The sequence below is a fragment of the Scyliorhinus canicula genome, chromosome 1, assembly GCF_902713615.1.
Source record: "Scyliorhinus canicula chromosome 1, sScyCan1.1, whole genome shotgun sequence".
Classification (NCBI taxonomy): Eukaryota; Metazoa; Chordata; class Chondrichthyes; order Carcharhiniformes; family Scyliorhinidae; genus Scyliorhinus; species Scyliorhinus canicula.
The window spans coordinates 303,272,372-303,293,137 of record NC_052146.1 but is presented as its reverse complement, the minus strand read 5'-3'; the positions used below and the strand labels follow the sequence as shown (position 1 = coordinate 303,293,137).

Sequence of the window (20,766 nt, the reverse complement as noted above, 5' to 3'; positions counted from 1 at the left end):
CTGAAGTGTTCCCCGACTGGAAGGGAACATTCCTGCCTGGTGATTGTTGCGCGATGTCCGTTCATTTGTTGCAGCGTCTGCATGGTCTCGCCAATGTACCACGCTTCGGGACATCCTTTCCTGCAGCGTATGAGGTAGACAACGTTGGCCGAGTTGCACGAGTATGTACCGCGTACCTGGTGGGTGGTGGTCTCACGTGTAATGGCGGTATCCATGTCGATGATCTGGCATGCCTTGCAGAGATTGCTATGGCAGGGTTGTGTGGTATCGTGGTCGCTGTTCTGAAGGCTGTGTAGCTTGCTGCAAACAATGGTTTGTTTGAGGTTGCGCGGTTGTTTGAAGGCAAGTAATGGGGGTGTGAGGATAACCGTGGCAAGATGTTCATCCTCATCGATGTCGTGTTGAAGGCTGCAAAGAAGATGTCATAGTTTCTCCGCTCGGGGAAAGTACTGGACGATGAAGGGTACTCTGTCAGTTGTGTCCCGTGTTTGTCTTCAGGAGGTTGGTGCGGTTTTTTGCTGTGGCGCGTTGGAACTGTCGATCGATGAGTCGAGCGCCATATCCCGTTCGTACGAGGGCATCCTTTAGCGTCTGTAGATGTCTGTTACGCTCCTCCTCGTCTGAGCAGATCCTGTGTATACGGAGGGCTTGTCCATAGGGGATGGCTTCTTTAATGTGTTTAGGATGGAAGCTGGAGAAGTGGAGCATCGTGAGGTTATCCATGGGCTTGTGGTAAAGCGAAGTGCTGAGGTGCCCTTCCTTGATGGAGATGAGTGTGTCCAAGAATGCAACTGATTTTGGAGAGTAGTCCATGGTGAGTCTGATGGTGGGATGGAACTTATTGATGTCATCATGTAGTCGTTTCAGTGATTCTTCACCATGGGTCCAAAGGAAAAAAATGTCATCGATGTATTGAGTGTATAACGTCAGTTGAAGGTCCTGTGCGGCGAGGAGGTCTTGTTCAAACTTGCGCATGAAGATGTTGGCGTATTGAGGTTCGAATTTGGTCCCCATGGCTGTTCCGAGCGCTGGATGAAGAACTTGTTGTCGAAGGTGAGGACGTTGTGGTGAGGACGTTGTGTTGTCGAAGGTGAGGACGTGAGGACGTTGATCCAGAATGAAGCGGATGAGTTGCAGAATTGCGTCTGGAGATTGGCAGTTGTCGGTGTTGAGTACTGAGGCTGTTGCAGCAATGCTGTCGTCATGGGGGATGCTGGTGTAGAGTGCCAAGATATCCATTGTGACGAGGAATGTTCCTGGTTCAACTGGTCCATGGGTGCTGAGTTTCTGTGGGAAGTACTAACTCCATGATCATGCGTAGCACCGTGGTTAGCACTGTTGCTTCACAGCTCCAGGGACCCGGGTTTAATTCCCGGCTTGGGCCACTGTCTGTGCGGAATCTGCACGTTCTCCCCATGTCTGCGTGGGTTTCCTCCGGGTGCTCCGGTTTCCTCCCACAAATCCCGAAAGACGTGCTGTTAGGTGAATTGGGCATTCTGAATTCTCCCTCAGTGTACCCGAACAGGCGACGGAGTGTGGCGACTGGGGGATTGTCACAGTAACTTCATTGCAGTATTAATGTAAGCTAATTGTGATATTGATAAAGATTACATATTATTATTAAAGGAGCTTTGAACTGGGTGAGAGATTCCCGATTACCCAGGCAAGTCAACAACTGGCTTTTGTTGAGATATTTTTCAGGTGAAGTCAGAGCTGTGAGGATACAGAAGTCCCTCTTTTATTTGATAAGGTGAAGGGTTTAGTGAAACACATGACTGGTTGAAATCCTGGAAACGGATCATTCACTGGAGATTGCAGAGATAAGAACATAAAACCAAGAGTAAGCAATCTGGTCTATCAAGCAGTTCCTTCATTTAATAAGATAAGATGGTCGTCTACCTCAACTCCACTTTCCTGTCCCACCCCCATAACCCTTAATTTGTTTCGAGTCCAAAAATACATTGAGCTCTGCTTTGAATATACACATCAACTGAGCTCCATCACTGTGAAAGATTCACAATCCTACAGTAACAAAGGACAGGGAGGGACTTACAGACAAATGTAGAGGTTTGGAGGATAGTCAGACAGTACATGGCTATGGAATTGGAAACCCTTCAAAAATTGCTACATTTGGTGCAAAGCATGTTGGGACTTCTTCCTAAGGTTGTGAAAAGCAGGGGCTTTTCACAGTAACTTCATTGAAGCCTACTCGTGACAATAAGCGATTTTCATTTTCATTTCATAAATGTAAGTTTTGGTAAGTTGGATGACCTTCCCTTGTTTAATGTTTCCTCATTGTCTTGTGTTTTAGAAGCTGTCCACTGATCACTTGCATTGCTTCAGCTGAAAGTTGGTGCTTTGAAAATTCAACCCCCAGACGGAGATATTCTTGGCGGGACTTCCTAAATGAAATGGTCTCTTAAGATTCAGGAATGCGGAGAGTGCAGCAACGTGCTGGCTGTGTGTTTGTGTTATAACCTGCCCCATCGAACGCAGTTTCTGCAGTTCTGCTCTGGGTGCTGGAGCATTCTCACAGTGCTGCCGGATTAAACACTGCCACCCTTGGCAAACTGTAAGACGTGAAGTGAAAATCTGAGCAGAGCCTTTTGGGAGATTGGAGGCTTGTTTTCCTCCCTTTAAATCGCTGCAGGCTCAATGCTTCTACTCAAGGTTTACTTCCACAGCCAACGCCTGGTCCCCTGCTAGTGGTGAGGGTCAGGTCAAATATCAGAGGGCTGAGGAGAGAAATTGTCAGAAACATTTGAATTACAAGAGCTAAACGGTGGTTCTGATGTTCCACTTCCCTTCCCACACCTAGTGATCACAGTAAGAAGTCTTACAACACCAGGTTAAAGTCCAGCAGGCTTGTTTCGAATCATTAGCTTTCGGAGCGCAGCTCCTTCCTCGGGTGAGGAGCAGTGCTCCAAAAGCCACTGATTCGAAACAAACCTGTTGGACTTTAACCTGGTGTTGTAAGACTTCTTACTGTGCTCACCCCCAGTCCAATACCGGCAGCTCCACATCACACCAAGTAATGGACTAAGGCGGACTTTCATTCGTTTCCATAGTGAGTAATTCCCGCAACAGGTCGCGAGTCTGTCGCTCGAGGCTTATAGCTTGGCGGGCGCCACTCCAATCAGGCGTAGCTGACCAGGAGTCGCTCCCACTCTTACTGCCAGCCATTGGGATGTTTGGAAGGATTTTTCAGGTTGACACTCAACCTGTTTGTCCGGGTTATGAACACGCCTTCCTTGGCCATCAAATGCTGGGGTGGGACTCGAACCAGGTGCTTCTGGCTCAGAGACAGGGATGCTACCCACTGAGACCTCCTGGTTTTACTCTGTTGTTACATACTTGTTCCTTTGAAATTGTGGGATTGCAGATGAGAAAAGGATGTTCGGGTTTCCCGCTTCTGAAAGAGGCAAAGAAAGAATTTGCATTTGCTTGGTTCCTTTCATACCCTGAGAATGTCCCAAGATGCTTCACAAGTAAAGGAGTTGCATTTGAAATGCTGTGGCTGCTATGTAGGAAAACACAGAAGCCCCCTGTGTACGGAAGATCCCATCAACAGCAAGTGGGCAGCAGAGCAGAGCCGCTGATTGGCTGTTGCGGGGAAGATTTGCATCAGTGCATTGCGGTCACTGTATCCAGAAGGTGGTTTGTGGAGGAGCTGTTGTCAAGTAACTGTCACTTGACAACAGCTCCTCCACAAACCACCTTCTCGATACACTCACTTTGGAGCATCCGCGATGCTGAGGAGGTCGTGGATAGCATGTTTAGCGAATTGGTCACACCACAGATTAGGATTGCTGAGGGAGAAAGGGAATGGGCGACCAAAAAGCAGAAAAAAAAGCAGGAAGGCAGTGGATGTGTCCCCTGTGGACATTTCCCGCCAAAACAGGTATACCGTTTTGGATACTGTTGGGGGAGATGACTCACCAGGGGAAGGCAGCAGTAGCCAGGTTCATGGCACCGTGGCTGGCTCTGTTGTACAGAAGTGCGGGAAAAAGAGTGGAAGGGCTATCGTCATAGGGGATTCAATTGTAAGGGGGATAGATAGGCGGTTCTGTGATCGAAAACGAGACTCCCGAATGGTATGTTGCCTCCCAGGTGCACGGGTCAGGGATGTCTCAGATCGGCTGCAGATAATTCTGAAGGGGGAGGGTGAACAGCCAGTTGTCGTGGTGCAGATAGGCACCAATGTTATAGGTAAAAAACAGAATGAGGTCCTACAAGCAGAATTTAGGGAGTTAGGAGCCAAGTTAAAAAGTTGGACCTCAGAGTTAGTAATCTCAGGATTGCTACCAGTGCCACATGGTAGTCAGAGTAGAAATTAAAGAATAGGCAGGATGAATGCGTGGCTTGAGAGATCGTGCAGGAGGGAGGGGTTCAGATTTTTGGGACATTGGGACTGGTTCTGGGGGAGGTGGGACTACTACAAATTGGACGGTCTACACCTGGGCCGGACTGGAACCAATGTCCTTGGGGTGCTTTTGCTAATGCTGCTGGGGAGGGTTTAAACTAATGTGGCAGGGGGGGTGGGAACCAAATGAGGAGGTCAGTGGACAGTAAAGAAGATAGTAACTAAAGCCTGTAAGGCTAGATCATGATCATGATCAGCGTGACTAAGGGGAAGAGTAGGCAGGGAGCAGATGATGAATGCAAAGGGACTGGTGGTCTGAGGTACATTTGTTTTAATGCAAGAAGTGTAGTAGGTAAGGCAGATGAACTTAGGGCTTGGATTAGTACCTGGGAGTATGATGTTATTGCTATTACTGAGACTTGGTTGAGGGAAGGGCATGATTGGCAACTAAATATCCCAGGATATCGATGCTTCGGCGAGATAGAGAGGGAGGTAAAAGGGGTGGAGGAGTTGCATTACTGGTCAGAGAGGATATCACAGCTGTGCTGAAGGAGGGCACTATGGAGGACTCGAGCAGTGAGGCGATATGGGCAGAGCTCAGAAATAGGAAGGGTGCGGAAACAATGTTGGGGATGTACTACAGACTTCCCAACAGCGAGCGTGAGGTACAAATATGTAAACAGATTATGGAAAGATGTAGGAGCAACAGGGTGGTGGTGATAGGAGATTTTAATTTTCCCAAAATTGACTGGGATACACTTAGTGTCAGAGGTCTAGATGGAGCAGAATTTGTAAGGAGCATCCAGGAGGGTTTTCTAGAGCAGTATGCAAATAGTCCAACTCGGGAAGGGGCCATATTGGACCTGGTGTTGGGGAACGAGCCCGGCCAGGTGGTTAAAGTTTCAGTCGGGGAATAGTGATCACAATTCACGAGAGGACACGAGAGTGGTCCTAAAGGAAGAGTGCTAAATTGGGGGAAGGCCAACTATACCAAAATTCGGCAGGAGCTGGGGAATGTGGATTGGGAGTATTTGTTTAAGGGTAAATCCACATTTGATATGCAGGAGGATTTTAAAGAGAGGTTGATTAGAGTGCAGGACAGACATGTCCCTGTGAAAATGAGGGTTAGAAATGGCAAGATTAGGGAACCATGGATGACAGGTGAAATTGTGAGACTAGCTAAGAGGAAAAAGGATGCATACATAAGGTCGACGCGACTGAAAATAGATGAAGCTTTGGAAGAATATCGGGAATGTAGGACCAATCTGAAATGAGGAATCAAGAGGGCTAAAAGGGGACATGAAACATCTTTAGCAAACAGGGTTAAGGAAAATCCCAAAGCCTTTTATTCATATATAAGGAGCAAGAGGGTAACTAGAGAAAGGATTGGCCCACTCAAGGACAAAGGAGGAAAGTTATGCGTGGAGTCAGAGAAAATGGGTAAGATTCTTAACGAGTACTTTGCATCGGTATTCACTGAGGAGAGGGACATGATGGATGTTGAGGTTAGGGATAGATGCTTTGTATGTGTTGGGTATTCTAAAGTCCCCAGGTCCGGATGGGATCTATCCCGGGTTACTGAGGAAAGTGAGGGACAAAATAGCTGCGGCCTTAACAGATATATTTGCAGCATCCTTGAATACGGGTGAGGTACCGGAGAATTGTTAATGTTGTCCCTTTGTTTAAGAAGGGTAGCAGGGATAATCCAGGTAATTATAGACCGGCGGGCCTGACGTCAGTGGTAGGGAAGCTGCTGGAGAAGATACTGAGGGATAGGATCTATTCCCATTTGGAAGAAAAAGGGCTTATCAGTGATAGGCAATATGGTTTTGTGCAGGGAAGGTCATGTCTTAGCAACTTAATAGAATTCTTTGAGGAAGTGACAAAGTTGATTGATGAGGGAAGGGCTGTAGATATCATATACATGGACTTTAGTAAGGCATTTGATCAGGTTCCCCATGGTAGGCTGATGGAGAAAGTGAAGTCTCATGGGGTCCAGGATGTACTAGCTCGATGGATAAAGAACTGGCTGGACAACAGGAGACAGAGAGTAGTAGTGGAAGGGACTTTCTCAAAATGGAGAACTGTGACCAGTGGTGTTCCACAGGGATCTGTGCTGGGCCCACTGTTGTTTGTGATATACATAAATAATCTGGAGGAAGGTGTAGGTGGTCTGATTAGCAAGTTTGCAGATGACACTAAGATTGGTGCAGTAGCAGATAGTGAAGGGGGCTGTCAGAGAATACAGCAGAATATAGATAGATTGGAGTTGGGCGGAGAAATGGCACATGGAGTTCAATCTGGGCAAATGTGAGGTGATGCATTTTGGAAGATCCAATTCAAGAACGAACTATACGGTAAGTGAAAAAGCCCTGGGGAAAATTGATGTACAGAGAGATCTGGGTGTTCACGTCCATTGTACCCTGAAGGTGGCTGCACAGATCGATAGAGTGGTCAAGAAGGCATAAGGCATGCTTTCCTTCATCAGGAGGGGTATTGAGTATAAGAGTCGGCAGGTCATGTTACAGTTGTACGAGACTTTGGTTAGGCCACATTTGGAATACTGCGTACAGTTCTGGTCGCCACATTACCAAAAGGATGTGGATGCTTTGGAGAAGGTGCAGAGGAGGCTCACCAGGATGTTGCCTGGTATGGAGGGCACTAGCTATGAAGAGAGGTTGAGTAGATTAGGATTATTTTCATGAGAAAGACGGAGGCTGAGGGGGGACCTGATTGAGGTCTTCAAAATCATGCGAGGTATAGACAGGGTGGATAGCAAGAAGCTTTTTCCCAGAGTGGGGGACTCAATTACTAGGGGCCACGAGTTCAAGGTAAGAGGGGAAAAGTTTAAGGGAGATATGCGTGGAAAGTTCTTTACGCAGAGTGTGGTGGGTGCCTGGAACGCATTGCCGGCGGAGGTGGTAGAGGCGGGCACAATAGTGTCATTTAAGATGTATTTACATAGATACATGAATGGGCAGGGATCAGAGGGATACAGATCCTGAGAAAATAGGCGACAGTTTTAGATAGAGGATCTGGATCGGCGCAGGCTTGGAGGGCCGAAGGGCCTGTTCCTGTGCTGTAATTTTTCTTTGTTCTTTGTTCTAGGTGAGTTGAATAGCCAGTGAATTTATTTTGATGGTGTTGCTCATGTGAGAAATACATGAGCATTTCTCAGGCCAGGCCATCACTTTGATAATACCAAGAAACATAGAAAATAGGAGCAAGGGTAGGTCAGTCGGCCTTCGATCAGTATGATCATGGCTGGTCCTCAATCGAACGCCATACTCCTGCGTTGTGCCCATTCCCCTGGAGGTTTTTAGAGTCTAGGGCCAGCGGGTTTACTCATGAATACGTAGGTACGTAGAAGATAGGAGCAGGAGGAAGCCTTTTGGCCCTTCGAGCCTGCTCCACCATTCATCACGATAATGGCTGATCATCCAACTCAATAGCCTAATCCTGCTTTCTCCCCATAGCCTTTGTCCCATTCTCCCGAAGTGCTATATCTAGCCACCTCCTGAATATATTCAAGCAGCAAAGGCAGCTTGCAATTGGCCATCAGCGTGATCATCTGATCCTGCTATAGTCAATGGTAGTTTGCACGGTTATCCTGTCCTATCGCGAGGGACAGACCGCAAGATCCCACTACCAGGAAGAGCCAGAAGATCCCACCCTAGAAATCTATTTCTTTATTTCTTAAATGTATTCAGAGACTTGACCTCCATAGCCTTCTTTTGCAGAGAATCCTACAAATGCACCCTCTGACTGAGTGAAGATATTTCTCCTCAGCTCAGTCCTAAATGGCTCACCCTGTATTCGGAGACTGTAGTTCCTTGCCCCAGAACCCCCAGCCTGAGGAAACATCATCCCCACGTTTCAATGGCATCCCCTCTCGTTCGTCTTAACTCCAGTGAATACAGGGGCCTAGTCGACATATATCAGTCCTGCCATCCCAGTAATCAGTCTGGTGAAGCTTTGCTGCACTCGCTTCACTGGCAACTATTTCCTTTCTTAGATAAGTAAACCAGAACAGCATGCAATCTTCTTCGAAGAATACCGTAGACTCATTTGAAAATGGCAAATTACGAGGTCATGGTTGACGACAGGATCAACTTTAGCTGTGGCACTTTCCATGTTGGAATAAGCGGTCAAATGCCTCAATATTAATAGGGAGAGCGTGAGGGAGCCAGAGAGATACTGATGAACATAACAAGACCAGACTGCTATGGCAGGCCCAGATTTAAATAAAATAAATAGGAGTCCTTCATCAAAATAGACCACATTGACATCTTTAGACCAAATCTGTATGTTTAAAATAGGACCCCACTTCCTCCCTGCTGGTGACCCACTTACCTCCTCAAAAGAGTGGATAACAGGGAGGAAGTACAGTCAAACAGGATTAGAGAGTCCCGTTATTCTAATGGACCCTTCCTTGTCTCCATCTTGGCCCACTGGGGGCAGTTACAATCTCGTGAAGTCGTACCCCAAAAATGGGTTAATGTTTTCAAGCCAGGGAGAGATAACAATGGAGACGGCATGTTTGTGTTTGCTCTGCTCACTCCGCACCAAAAGCTAGGCTGACTCATCTTTAGCTGCTACACCTTGATTACAACCTGCGGAGTTAATCATTGTTCAAAATGTCTAAAATAATACACAGCCTATCAGGCTTTAACAGAGCCCTTGTCTGTGCAGCTTCACTATTTTTGCGTGGGATGTGTGCTGAGATGGCAGTGCTCAATTTAGGTCTCTTATTTATGCCACTCATCCCTCAGTATCTCTTCATTCGATTGTGTTCTTAAAGAGAAGTTATTTAAAATGTTGCTGCATTCGTCTTATTTTAAAAAAAAATGTATTTCTTCCTCAGAGTTCCAAAGACAAGGTGCAGAGTGGATGGGGCAAACCCCTATCCATCTCCTTACTGGCTCCAAAAAAACCATTCAAACTCTATCCAGTTCATGGTCCCCACAAAAGACACATCCCGGGTCCTAGCTGACAAGAACAGGCAAGGCACCTGATCGCATGTTTGATCTGAGAACTCTTATCAAAAGGAAGTGAGAGCTGGGAGAGCACGTTGGCTGCTCAAATGTTTCTTTGAGCCTGTGGCTTTGGTCATGGAACCTGCCTTTCTGTTCCGTTGACCGTGGGTGCAGTAAGAACAAAACCGTGACCCAATGTGACCAGCACCTGCCCTGTACAATTGGCAATTATTTCTACCTTAAGAAAGAGGGTCCAAAACGAACTTGCAAAAAAAATAAATTGTACTCCTCTGGCACCTTTCATAGAACATAAGAACATAGAAAATAAGTGCAAGAGTAGGCCATTCGGCCCTCCGAGCCTGCACCACCATTCAATATGTTCATGGCTGATCATGCAAATTCAGTATCCCACTTTCTCTCCATACACCTTAATCCCTTTAGCTGCAAGGGCCACGTCCAGCTCCCTCTTAAAAGTATCCAACAAACTGGCCCCAGCTTTCTGTGGTAGAGAATTCCATAAGTTCGCAATTCCCTGAGAGAAGAAGTTCTTCCTCATCTCAGTCCTGAATGGCTTACCCCTGATTCTTAGGCTGTGACCCTTAGCTCTGGACGTCCCCAACATCGGGAACATTCTTCCCGCATCTAGCCTGTCCCCTCCCATCAGGATTGTATATGTCTCTGCGAGATCCCCTCTCAGTCTTCTAAACTCCAGTGAGTACAAGCCCAGCCGATCCAGTCTTTCTTCATATGTCCGAGTGTTCGGAAGCACTTTGCAACCAATGGTGTACTTTGAGGTCTGGTCATCATTACAATATGGGAAACGTGGCGGACAATTTGTGCACTGCAAGATCCCAGAAACAGCCACACGATAATGACCTCCTGATTATCGTTCCTGATTTTTGTGCTTACGTCTCTGGAGTGGGACTTGAATCACAGACTTCTGACTCAGATAACAAGACTGCTACCAGCAGAGTAGCTGCAAACAATGAAAACTAATGGCTGCTGGCTGTGATGTGTGTCCCCATACTTCCAGAGGTAGCATAAGTGAGGTAAGTATAAGCAGGGTATAAGATGCTCCTAGTCGCTTTGGTTTGAGAGCAGCACTGGGGTGAAGGTTACCCACTCCCTTGGCCACTGTTTGGGTTCCCACCTCTGGTTGGACATGATTACAAGAGTCTTATTGCATGGCCTCCTACCTCCATCTGCCCCTACCCTGTGCTTCAACCATTGGCTGTCCATTCTCATAGTGCCCTCCTCACCTTACCATTTATACTGAGACGCAAACAGCCCTTCACTATCCAACTGGGTGATTTTTGACTCAGTCAAAACAATCTTTTCCCTCACCCCCCAACACCAGAATGAAAAAACATTAAAAACTGTAAAATAAGAATACTTTTTCTCCTATTTTAACCGCCAGACAAAACTATTTGAAGAGAAGGAAACGGAACAACTTCATTTTAATGCTTTGCTGTGATTTTTCTTTCCGTTTTCCTGCGGTAGTGTCCTGGAGATTAATTTTAAATTCCTGGAGTCTTTCAGGGCAATCCTGAGGGGTTGGCAACATTCGGTAGCCCATAACGCATGGGCTAAAACAAGGGTGGCAGAATAAAAAGACAGTCGGAAAATTGAGAGGTAGCAGCAGATGCTTCTCGGTTCCTGCAGCAGAGATCACTTAAAGCCTCCGTAAGGCTGAAGATGGAACTGTTATTGAAGTTTCAGCTCAACTAAGGCACAAATGAAACTGGTAATGATTGCCTTCGTTGTGTCCAAATATAGTAAGCGCATGACTCAACGGTGAAGTGAAAGCAGTGCTGTTAAGCAGAGCTACTTACCATAAAATATATCCAGTAGAAAAGATGCTAACTGCAGCCTGGCCTGCCTTCCTGTTGGGATAATGATAATGTGTCGTTCTCATTTCAATTAGAATGAAGGGGAGGACAGTGGTGTGCTGGGGGGAGAAAAAGAGAACAAAATGAAAAAGGAAACATATTGAGACCAAAAACAAGAAAAATTATATATATATACACGCACACACACACATATGCATTAGCAATTCAGATCGACCGCCCTAAAAAATTTTTTTTAGAAAATAAATTTAGAGTACCCAATTATTTTTTCCAATTAAGGGGCAATTTAGCATGGCCAATCTACCTACCCTGCACATCTTTGGGATGCGGGGGCGAAACCCGTGCAAACACGGGGAGAATGTGCAAACTCCACACGGACAGTGACCCAGAGCCGGGATCGAACTTGGGACCTCGGTGCTGTGAGGCTGCAGTGCAAACCACTGTGCCACCATGCTGCACTTTCCACCCTAAATAATTGAAGAAAACACTCGTAATGAGGCGATTCTGATCAAATGTTTTACAATCCCTCAGCAATGGTAATGTCACTCCATCATTAATCCAGAGGTCCAACCTTACTCTTTTGGAACATGGGTTCCCATCTAACCAAAGTGGAACCTAAAATTTGATCAGTAAATATGAAATTGAAAGCTACTCTTAGCAACGGTGCCGTGGATCTATCATTGATTGTTGGGGAACAGACATCTTGTATACTCAGATTTTCTTGGGGAAGGGGGACACGGAACCTACCGCCCTTCCCAGGCCTATATCTGACTCCAAATCCACAACAATATGGGTGACTCTTAACTCCTCTCTAACTAGCCACTCAGTTGTACCGAACTGCTCCAGATATCAGGTGGACTGTAGTGGGCCAAGAAGGCAGCTCCCCACCACCTTCCCAAGGGCACGTACGAATGGTCAACACAGACTGACTTTGCCCGTAATGTCCACGTCCCATGAAAGAATCAAAACACGCACAAAAGCACCAGCTTACCACAGAGTAGTGCACATCCCCACCTCTGCCTCCCCTCTTCCTGCATTCCGGATACTGAGGACAATATGTGCAATCAAACGTGAATGATGTAAATTTATGTAAACATATGAAAAAATAAATCAAGTTATAAATTTAGCCAGTTAGTGCAGGAGGGCAAATTTGACAGGTGTGGCAGCAAACAAGGCAGAAAATGAAGGTCAAATTTCTGTGCATTGTCAAAAGAACTAGAAAGTTTATTGTTGTTTACTGGCATGCTAAACTATTTTTGACAGGCAGTAATTACACGCCAGGCACAACTCACGTAGCATTCCCCATTAACCGCCCACTGCACAATAACAGGCAATTAAACCACCTTGAGCATGTATAGTGAAATCAAAAGTAGAAACTGCAAATGCTAGGTATGTGAAATAAAAACAGAAAGTGTTGGAAATGCACAGCAGGTCATCAGAACTCGAGAAAGAGAAAAAAACACACAGCACCGCCTTTGGATCTTTATTTTAAATCCTCACTCTTGGGATGTGAGTACCGCTGGCAAGGGCAGCCTTTGTCACCCATCTCAGACTGCCATTGAGAAGGTGGTGGTGGTGGAGAAGCCGTCTTCTTGAACCGCTGCAGTCCTTGTGATATAGGTACACCCGCAGTGCGGTTAGGGAGTGAGTTCCAGGTTTTTGACCCAGCGAAGGTTAACGACTGGACAAGATATTTCCTAAACAGGGTGACACTTGGCTTGGTGGGAAACCAGCTGGAGGCAGGTGTTCCAATGTGCCTGCTGCCCTTGTCCTGCGAGATGGTCGAGATCAGAAATTTGGAAGGTGCTGTTGAAGGAGCGTTCCGGAGTTGCTGCAATGCATCCTGTGGATGATGAGCGCTCGCTGCCAATTTACGCAAGTGGTGGAGGGAATGAATATTTAAGGCGGTGGATGTGTTTCCAATCAATCGAACTGAGTTACCATGCTTGGTATCCAATTTTGTGAATGTTGTTGGAGCGACACTCACCCAGGCAAGAGGAGAGTATTTTATCACTTGCGCCCTGTAGATGGTTGATAGACTTTGGAGAGTCAGGTTTGAGTTGCTTACGGCACGGTGGCGTAGCGGTTAGCACTGCTGCCTCACAGCTCCAGGGTCCCAGGTTCAATTCTGGCCTTGGGTGACTGTCTGTGTGGAGTTTGCATTTCCTCCCCTTGTCTGCATGGGTTTCCTCCGGGTGCTCCGATTTCCTCCCACAGTCCAAAGATGTGCAGGTTAGGTGGATTGGCCATGCTAAATTGTCCCTTAGTGTCCAAAAAAAGGTTAGGTGGGGTTACTGAGTTACGGGGAAAGGCTGGAGGCATGGGCCTAAGTAGGATGCTCTTTCCAAGGGCCGGTGCAGACTCGATGGGCCGAATGGCCTCCTTCTGCACTGTAAATTCTATGCTTCCATGAATTCCCAGCCTCTGATCGACTCTTGTAGCCATAATATTTACCTGGCTAATCAGTTCACTTTCTGATCAACTGTAATCCCCAGGATGTGTCTTCCATCGTCATGATGTATATATTACCTTCACAGATACTGACTGACCTGATTGGCACTGCCAGCATTTTCTTTCATTGGCTGAATATATGTTACAAAAAATACAAGATAAATAGGGTATCAAAGGTCAGACGATAGCAGATGATGATGACTACTGTCCACCATGATTCTGCTGACTTCCAACCTCAACGTGAGAACATGTGTGAACATTTCCACTGAGGAGAAGGAGATCACGGAACCATCAGGAAATTTCCACCTTGCCATGATTTTGGAAGAGTGCAGTCGATAGAGCAAAGGGGCATAGAGCAAATGGGCATAGAGCAAATGGGCATGGAGCAAATGGGCATAGAGCAAATGGGCATAGAGCAAATGGGCATAGAGCAAATGGGCATAGAGCAAAGGGGCATAGAGCAAATGGGAATGGAGCAAATGGGCATGGAGCAAAGGGGCATAGAGCAAATGGGCATAGAGCAAATGGGCATAGAGCAAAGGGGCATAGAGCAAATGGGCATAGAGCAAATGGGCATGGAGCAAATGGGCATGGAGCACAGGGGCATAGAGCAAATGGGCATAGAGCAAATGGGCATGGAGCAAATGGGCATGGAGCAAAGGGGCATAGAGCAAATGGACATAGAGCAAAGGGGCATAGAGCAAAGGGGCATAGAGCAAATGGGCACAGCCGAAATGTTAAAGCCAGGCTTTGAGGAGTGAAAGTTGAAAATTAAGACTGTGGAGATTAGAAAAAACATTCTGTAAACAGCATTTATTGCTGGTTTTGTTAAAGTTAAATCTAAGATTAATGGCCTTCTGTTGACCAAATAAACTTGGGGTATGGGGAGAAGTTAGGTAGATAGAGTTAGGTCACAGAGCACGCATATCTGGCTGAATGGGCAACCATGCTGAAGGGAGTCAATGGCCTCCACCTAATCCTAGTTCTTATGTTCTCATGAATCAGACAATAGAATGACAGTACAGGAGGAGGCCATTCAGCCCATAATGTCCATGTCAGTTTTATGAAAATGTAATTGGACTAGTCTTTCTCCCATAGCCCCGATTTTAATTTAGTGCTTATGCAATTTCATTTGGAAATCACGATTGCATCTGTCTCCACCACACTCACAGACAGTACATTCCAGATCCTAATCACTCGCTGTGTGAATCTGTCTCCAACACCTTATCGGACAGTGCATTTTATATCCAAACTTATTTGCTGTGTAAGTCTGCCTCTACCACACTCTCAGTCAGTGCATTGCCGATCATAATCACTCGGTGTGTGAATCTAACCATTCGCTGTATGAATCCAGATCCTAACCACTCACTGTATGAACCTGCCTCCAACACACTCGAACAGTGATTCCAGATCCTAACCACTCGCTGTGCCCATCTGCCTCCACCACACTCTCAGACAGTACATTCCAGATCCTAACCACTCGCTGTGTGAATCTGTCTCCAACACACTCGAACAGTGATTCTAGATCCTAACCACTCGCTGTGCCCATCTGCCTCCACCACACGCTCAGACAGTACATTCCAGATCCTAACCACTCGCTGTGTGAATCTGTCTCCACCACACTCACACAGTACATTCCAGATCCTAACCACTCGCTGTGCCCATCTGCCTCCACCACACTCTCAGACAGTACATTCCAGATCCTAACCACTCGCTGTGTGAATCTGCCTCCAACACACTCGAACAGTGATTCTAGATCCTAACCACTCGCTGTGCCCATCTGCCTCCACCACACGCTCAGACAGTACATTCCAGATCCTAACCACTCGCTGTGTGAATCTGCCTCCACCACATTCTCAGACAGTGCATTCCAGATCCTCCCACTCGCTGTGTGAATCTGCCTCCACCACACTCTCAGACAGTGCATTCCAGATCCTAACCACTCGCTGTGTGAATCTGCCTCCACCACACTCACAGACAGTACATTCCAGATCCTAACCACTCGCAGTGTGAATCTGCCTCCACCACACTCTCAGACAGTACATTCCAGATCCTAACCACTCGCTGTGTGAAAAGATTTTCCTCATGTCGCCATTGATTATTTCACCAATCTTCTTGTATCTGCTTCTCAACCATTCCACCAATGGGACAGATTCTCCCTATGAAATCTGTCCTCCTGATTTTGAGTGCCTTTATTAAATCTCCCCTCAATCTTCCAGGGAGAACTGTTCTGCGGCTTCTCCAATATATCCACCTTACGGAAGCTCCTCGTCCCTGGAATCATTCTCGTAAATCTTTTCACACCATCTCGAAAGCCTTCACACCCTTCCTGAAGTTTAGCGCTCAGAATTGGACACATTACTCCAATTATTTCCCCCTTAATTCGGCAGCTGATCCGCGGGGCCTGGGGACTGAGCTGCTCAAGTGGATTTTGGATTGGATTTGGATTGAATTTTGTTTATTGTCACGTGTACCGAGGTACAGTGAAAAGTGTTTTTCTGCGAGCAGCTCAGCAGATCATTAAGTGCATGGAAAGACTCCCAGCGTAGTTAACGTGAATGATCGGTGAATCCCTGCGAGTATTTCACCTTCGATAATTTCGAGTCTGCTGCCAAAACTCTCTTGTTTGGAATCATTGTCACCATTGATGTGTTTCCCCTCCAGCAGCTATTCAAACTTGGCTCTTCAGGGTCCAAATGTTCCACAAGTTAAATTATTTTCCAGTAATTACACATCACAAACACATGAAACCATTTGGTAAGTATTAAGTTACTATATATATTAATAAAGCTCATTGGATTCATTTAACGTCAAACCATTGCCAGGTGGTCCTGGCACATCAACGTGCTATAAGTATGGAAATACTCAAGTAAAGGTTCTGAGGCAGTGCTTCCCCAGGGGTGAGTGTCTAACCTCAGCCAGGGCCAAACACAAAAGGCATTGAGTGACATTTGGATGTTTTCTCCACTGGGTAATAAAGAATATCAGAAAATAAAGCAGTGTTTCTCCCTTTCAGCAAAGGGAATGATCTAGGTCAGCACTGGGAAAGGCCCAATCTTCGTCCCCATGACCTCACTCATTCAGGGGAATAACTGGATATTCGTTCCCTTCCCTGCCCATTCCTGATGGTACACGAGGCAGACAAAGCAAGTGCTTTAGCCTATTTCCATGGCTAATTTTTCGTGGACCAGGTTTTCAGTCTGTCACCAAATGTAACAGCTCGAGGGGTGCCACTTCACACCAGCAGGCTCTGCTGCTCTCACCACTAGTCACTCGCGTGTCTGGGATGGATTTTGCAGGTTGATAATCAACTTGTTTGGCAGTTATGAAAGCGCCTTCCTTGGCCGACAAGTCCGGGGGTGGGACTTGAACCCAGAGCGTCTGGCTCAGAGGTGGGGACGTGACGCACCACAAGACCTCCCGATATGAATATTACATACAACTAAGGGTGGCACGGTAGCACAGTGGTTAGCACGGTTGCTTCACAGCTCCAGGGTCCCAGGTATGATTCCCGGATTGGGTCACTGTCTGTGTGGAGTCTGCACGTTCTCCCCGTGTCTGCGTGGGTTTCCTCCGGGCGCTCCGGTTTCCTCCCACAGTCGAAAGATGTGCAGGTTAGGTGGATTGGCCATGTTAAATTGCCCTTAGTGTCCAAAAAGGTTAGGAGGGGTGACTGGGTTATGGGCATAGGGTGGAGGTGTGGGCTTAAGTAGGGTGGTATTTCTAAGGGCCGGTGCAGACTCGATGGGTCGAATGGCCTCCTTCTGCACTGCAAATTCTATGATTCTATGAACTGTGTAGAAAAAAACACCTCACAAATAGGCCATTGGGCCCAACTGCTGCAATATCCTTCCTCATCCCGCCCTATCAGTATATCTTTCTACTCCTTTCTCCCCGTGTGCTAAGCCAACATCCCCTGAAATGCAACAATATTATTTCCTGTGGTGATGAGCTCCACATTTTCTCTAAACTCAGGGCAAAGAATTTCTCTTGAATTCCTTGTGGGGTTTTATTGGTGTCCACCTTATACTTCTGATCCCACTGGTTTAGGTTGGGGAGGGTGGCAATGAGAGGAACAAGAGTGTAAAAAATGGGAGCTTAAAAATGGGCGTTCGAAAGAGAACAGGAAACCAAACTGCAAGAGACACTGTTGCACAGAAAGCGTTAAAGAGGATATGAAGCTGTCACTCCGCTCAGCTTGCAGGTTCTGTTTCTGATTTCACACCGCTCAGAGTGCACATCTGCTTTTTTGTTTGCAGTTTGAGTGCGTTGCAGAATTTCCTGTTTATTTTTTCAGACAACCACACAGTCTGGTTGTTACCTACGATCATATCTCCTCGTACTGGGGCAATCTTTTACAGGAAAAATGGGTCCTTGTACACTTCCAGTGTCTGCTACGTGTCTAACCCTTGGGCAGCACGGTGGCCTAGTGGTTAGCACAGCTGCCTCGCGGCGCTGAGGTCCCAGGTCCGATCCCGTCTCTGGGTCACTGTCCGTGTGGAGTTTGCACATCCTCCCCGTGTCTGCGTGGGTTTCACCCCCACAATCCAAAAATGTGCAGAGTAGGTGGATTGGCCGCGCTAAATTGCCCTTGATTGGAATTGGGTGATCTAAATTTATTTTAAAAAAGGTGTCTAACTCTTATACAGACCTCCTTGTGGTTTCCTTGGCTGCCCCATCCATGCAAAAATACAACCAAATTTACGCAAAGATGGAATACATACTAAGCGTAGTGCCATTCATTTTCCTCCATGCTTCTGCTCAATTTATGAAAAATGCCATTTTCTATGTCAGCAGAAAGCCACCTTGGCTTTATTAATAAGCTGTCTGGGCCACACCGGTACTCGAACAGTGCGCTGAAACCCTGCCGTGATTTCAACATGAATCCTGCACGGCCAGAGTCCACTCTGGGGAGGACCTCGTGAATTTTGACCTTGAAGGTTGCCAGGCGACAGAAATATTTGGAAAAGTCATTCTGGGGAATTATCGGGCAAGTCGTAAACCTCGGTTTCAATCAAAGCCTTCTGATCAATCCATACCAGGATGGCACCAGATGACAAATTTACAACCCCTGACTTTGCTCCATTTTGCTGTATCCGAGCTGTGGACAACTTTGGTCTCCTTGCCTAATTCTAGAAGGTTCACTGGAATGTTTCCTCGCAGCATGGGGAGAGCTGGGGCAGAATTAGGGGGCATAGTTTGAGAATAAGGGCCATTTAGAATTGGGAGTGGCAGAAATCTCTTCACTCTAAAGGTTGAGAATCTTTGGAATTCTCCACCCGAGAGAGCAATTAAGATTCATGGGTTGTCCAAGCAGCTGGAGTTGAGACAGATTTTCGCCTGTGATCATATTGAATGGTGGAGGAGGCTGGAGGGACTTCTGGCCTATTTCTCATCTTCTGACAAGCTACCCTGTTCCCAGGCGGGAGGGTCTGGCTGGTATTGGAGGATTCTCCAGCACAACTGGTTCAACTGCTGATGGCGTTGAAAAAAATTAAAGTACCCAGTTCCTTTTTTTTCCAATTAAGGGGCAATTTGACCAATCCACCTCCCCTGCACATCTTTAGGTTGTGGGGGTGAGATCCACACAGACAGGGGGCAAATGTGCAAACTCCATACGGACAGTGACTGAGGACCAGGATCGAGCCCAGGTCGTCGGCATCGTGAGGCAGCAGTGCTAACCACTGCGCCACCGTGCCGTCCCACAATTGCTAATGGCTAATTGTGCTTGCAGTGGTTAGCACTGCTGCCTCACGGCGCCGAGGTCCCAGGTTCGATCCCGGCCCTGGGTCACTGTCCCTGTGGAGTTTGCACATTCTCCCCGTGTTTGCGTGGGTTTCGCCCCCACAACCCAAAAAGATGTGCAGGGTAGGTGGATTGGCCACGCTAAATTGCCCCTTAATTGGAAAAAATGAATTGGTAATCTAAATTTATTTATTTATTTTTAATGTGCTTTTAAACTTCTGTGAACGAGGGGGAAAGCGCCAGGAAATAAAGGGGTAATCTTATAATAAAAATAATCACTTATTGTCACAAGTAGGCTTCAATGAAGTTACTGTGAAAAGCCCCTAGTCACCACATTCCGGCGCCTGTTCGGGGAGGCTGGAACAAGAATTGAACCCACGCTGCTGTTTTTGTTCTGCATTACAAGCCAGCTGCTTAGCCCACTGTGCTAAACCAGCCCCAGACATAGACATAGAATATACAGTGCAGTAGGAGGCCATTTGGCCCATCGAGTCTGCACCGACCCACTTAAGCCCTCACTTTCACCCTATCCCCACAACCCAATAACCCCACCTAACCTTTTTTGGACACTAAGGGGCAATTTATCATGGTCAATCCACCTAACCTGCATATCTTTGGACTTTGGGAAGAAACCGGAGCACCCAAAGGAAACCCACGTGCAGACTCCGCACAGACAATGACCCAAGCCGAGAATCGAACCTGGTACCCTGAAGCCACAGTGCTAGCCACTTGTGCTACCCTGCTGCCTTGCAAGGCTGATGTCCTGACATGGGGCAATGGTGGAGATAAAAGCTGTCACATTTCTCTGAAAGAGTGTTAACCACAATGAAACATAATCAGCAAAGATCACTTTTAATGCAGTCACTTTATAATGACGGGTGATAATAATTTGACTTGTATACTTTCAGAGCTCCGTGTACACCTCCGACAAGTTATGAAGAAAAACAAGAGAAGCTAATATTGTTCTATTTCGAGCAGCGATGGGCAACCTGGGTTGGTGAGTGGGCTGCATGAGGGGCACTCCTTCACCCCAGTGGGCTGCAAGATTGAAGTCAGGTTCAGTCACCAAGCATGACCCCATGGTTAAGATTAAATACATTCAATAAATGCCGAATATCTCATACTGAGCTATAGAAAATGCTTAATCATTCATATAGCAATAAAACTGTCATCAACTTCAAATGGTAAAAACAAAGAAAAATTTACACTTCGGACGCAGGGGAGCACTCGGCCCTCACGGTCAATGTTGTGAGCAATCAGCTCACACCTCACTTCACGAACCCTTGCTTTACACGCGGACCGCTTCAGTTGTACTGGCAGGAAATAAACTACGTGGACAGAAATCAGTGGAATGTGGCAACCCTGCAAGTGGCAACGGTCAACA

At 46.7% G+C, this 20,766-nt stretch overlaps 1 protein-coding gene across 1 annotated transcript in view; it reads right to left on the bottom strand.

The window, feature by feature from the left end:
* The window catches only part of aig1 (androgen-induced 1 (H. sapiens)), a 222,206-nt gene that overhangs the window by 36,353 nt on the left and 165,087 nt on the right, over window positions 1-20,766 (bottom strand). Inside the window, exon 4 of the mRNA XM_038816755.1 lies at window positions 11,172-11,287. Coding sequence (XP_038672683.1) covers window positions 11,172-11,287 — 116 coding nt within the window. The remainder of the gene's footprint in view (window positions 1-11,171; window positions 11,288-20,766) is intronic.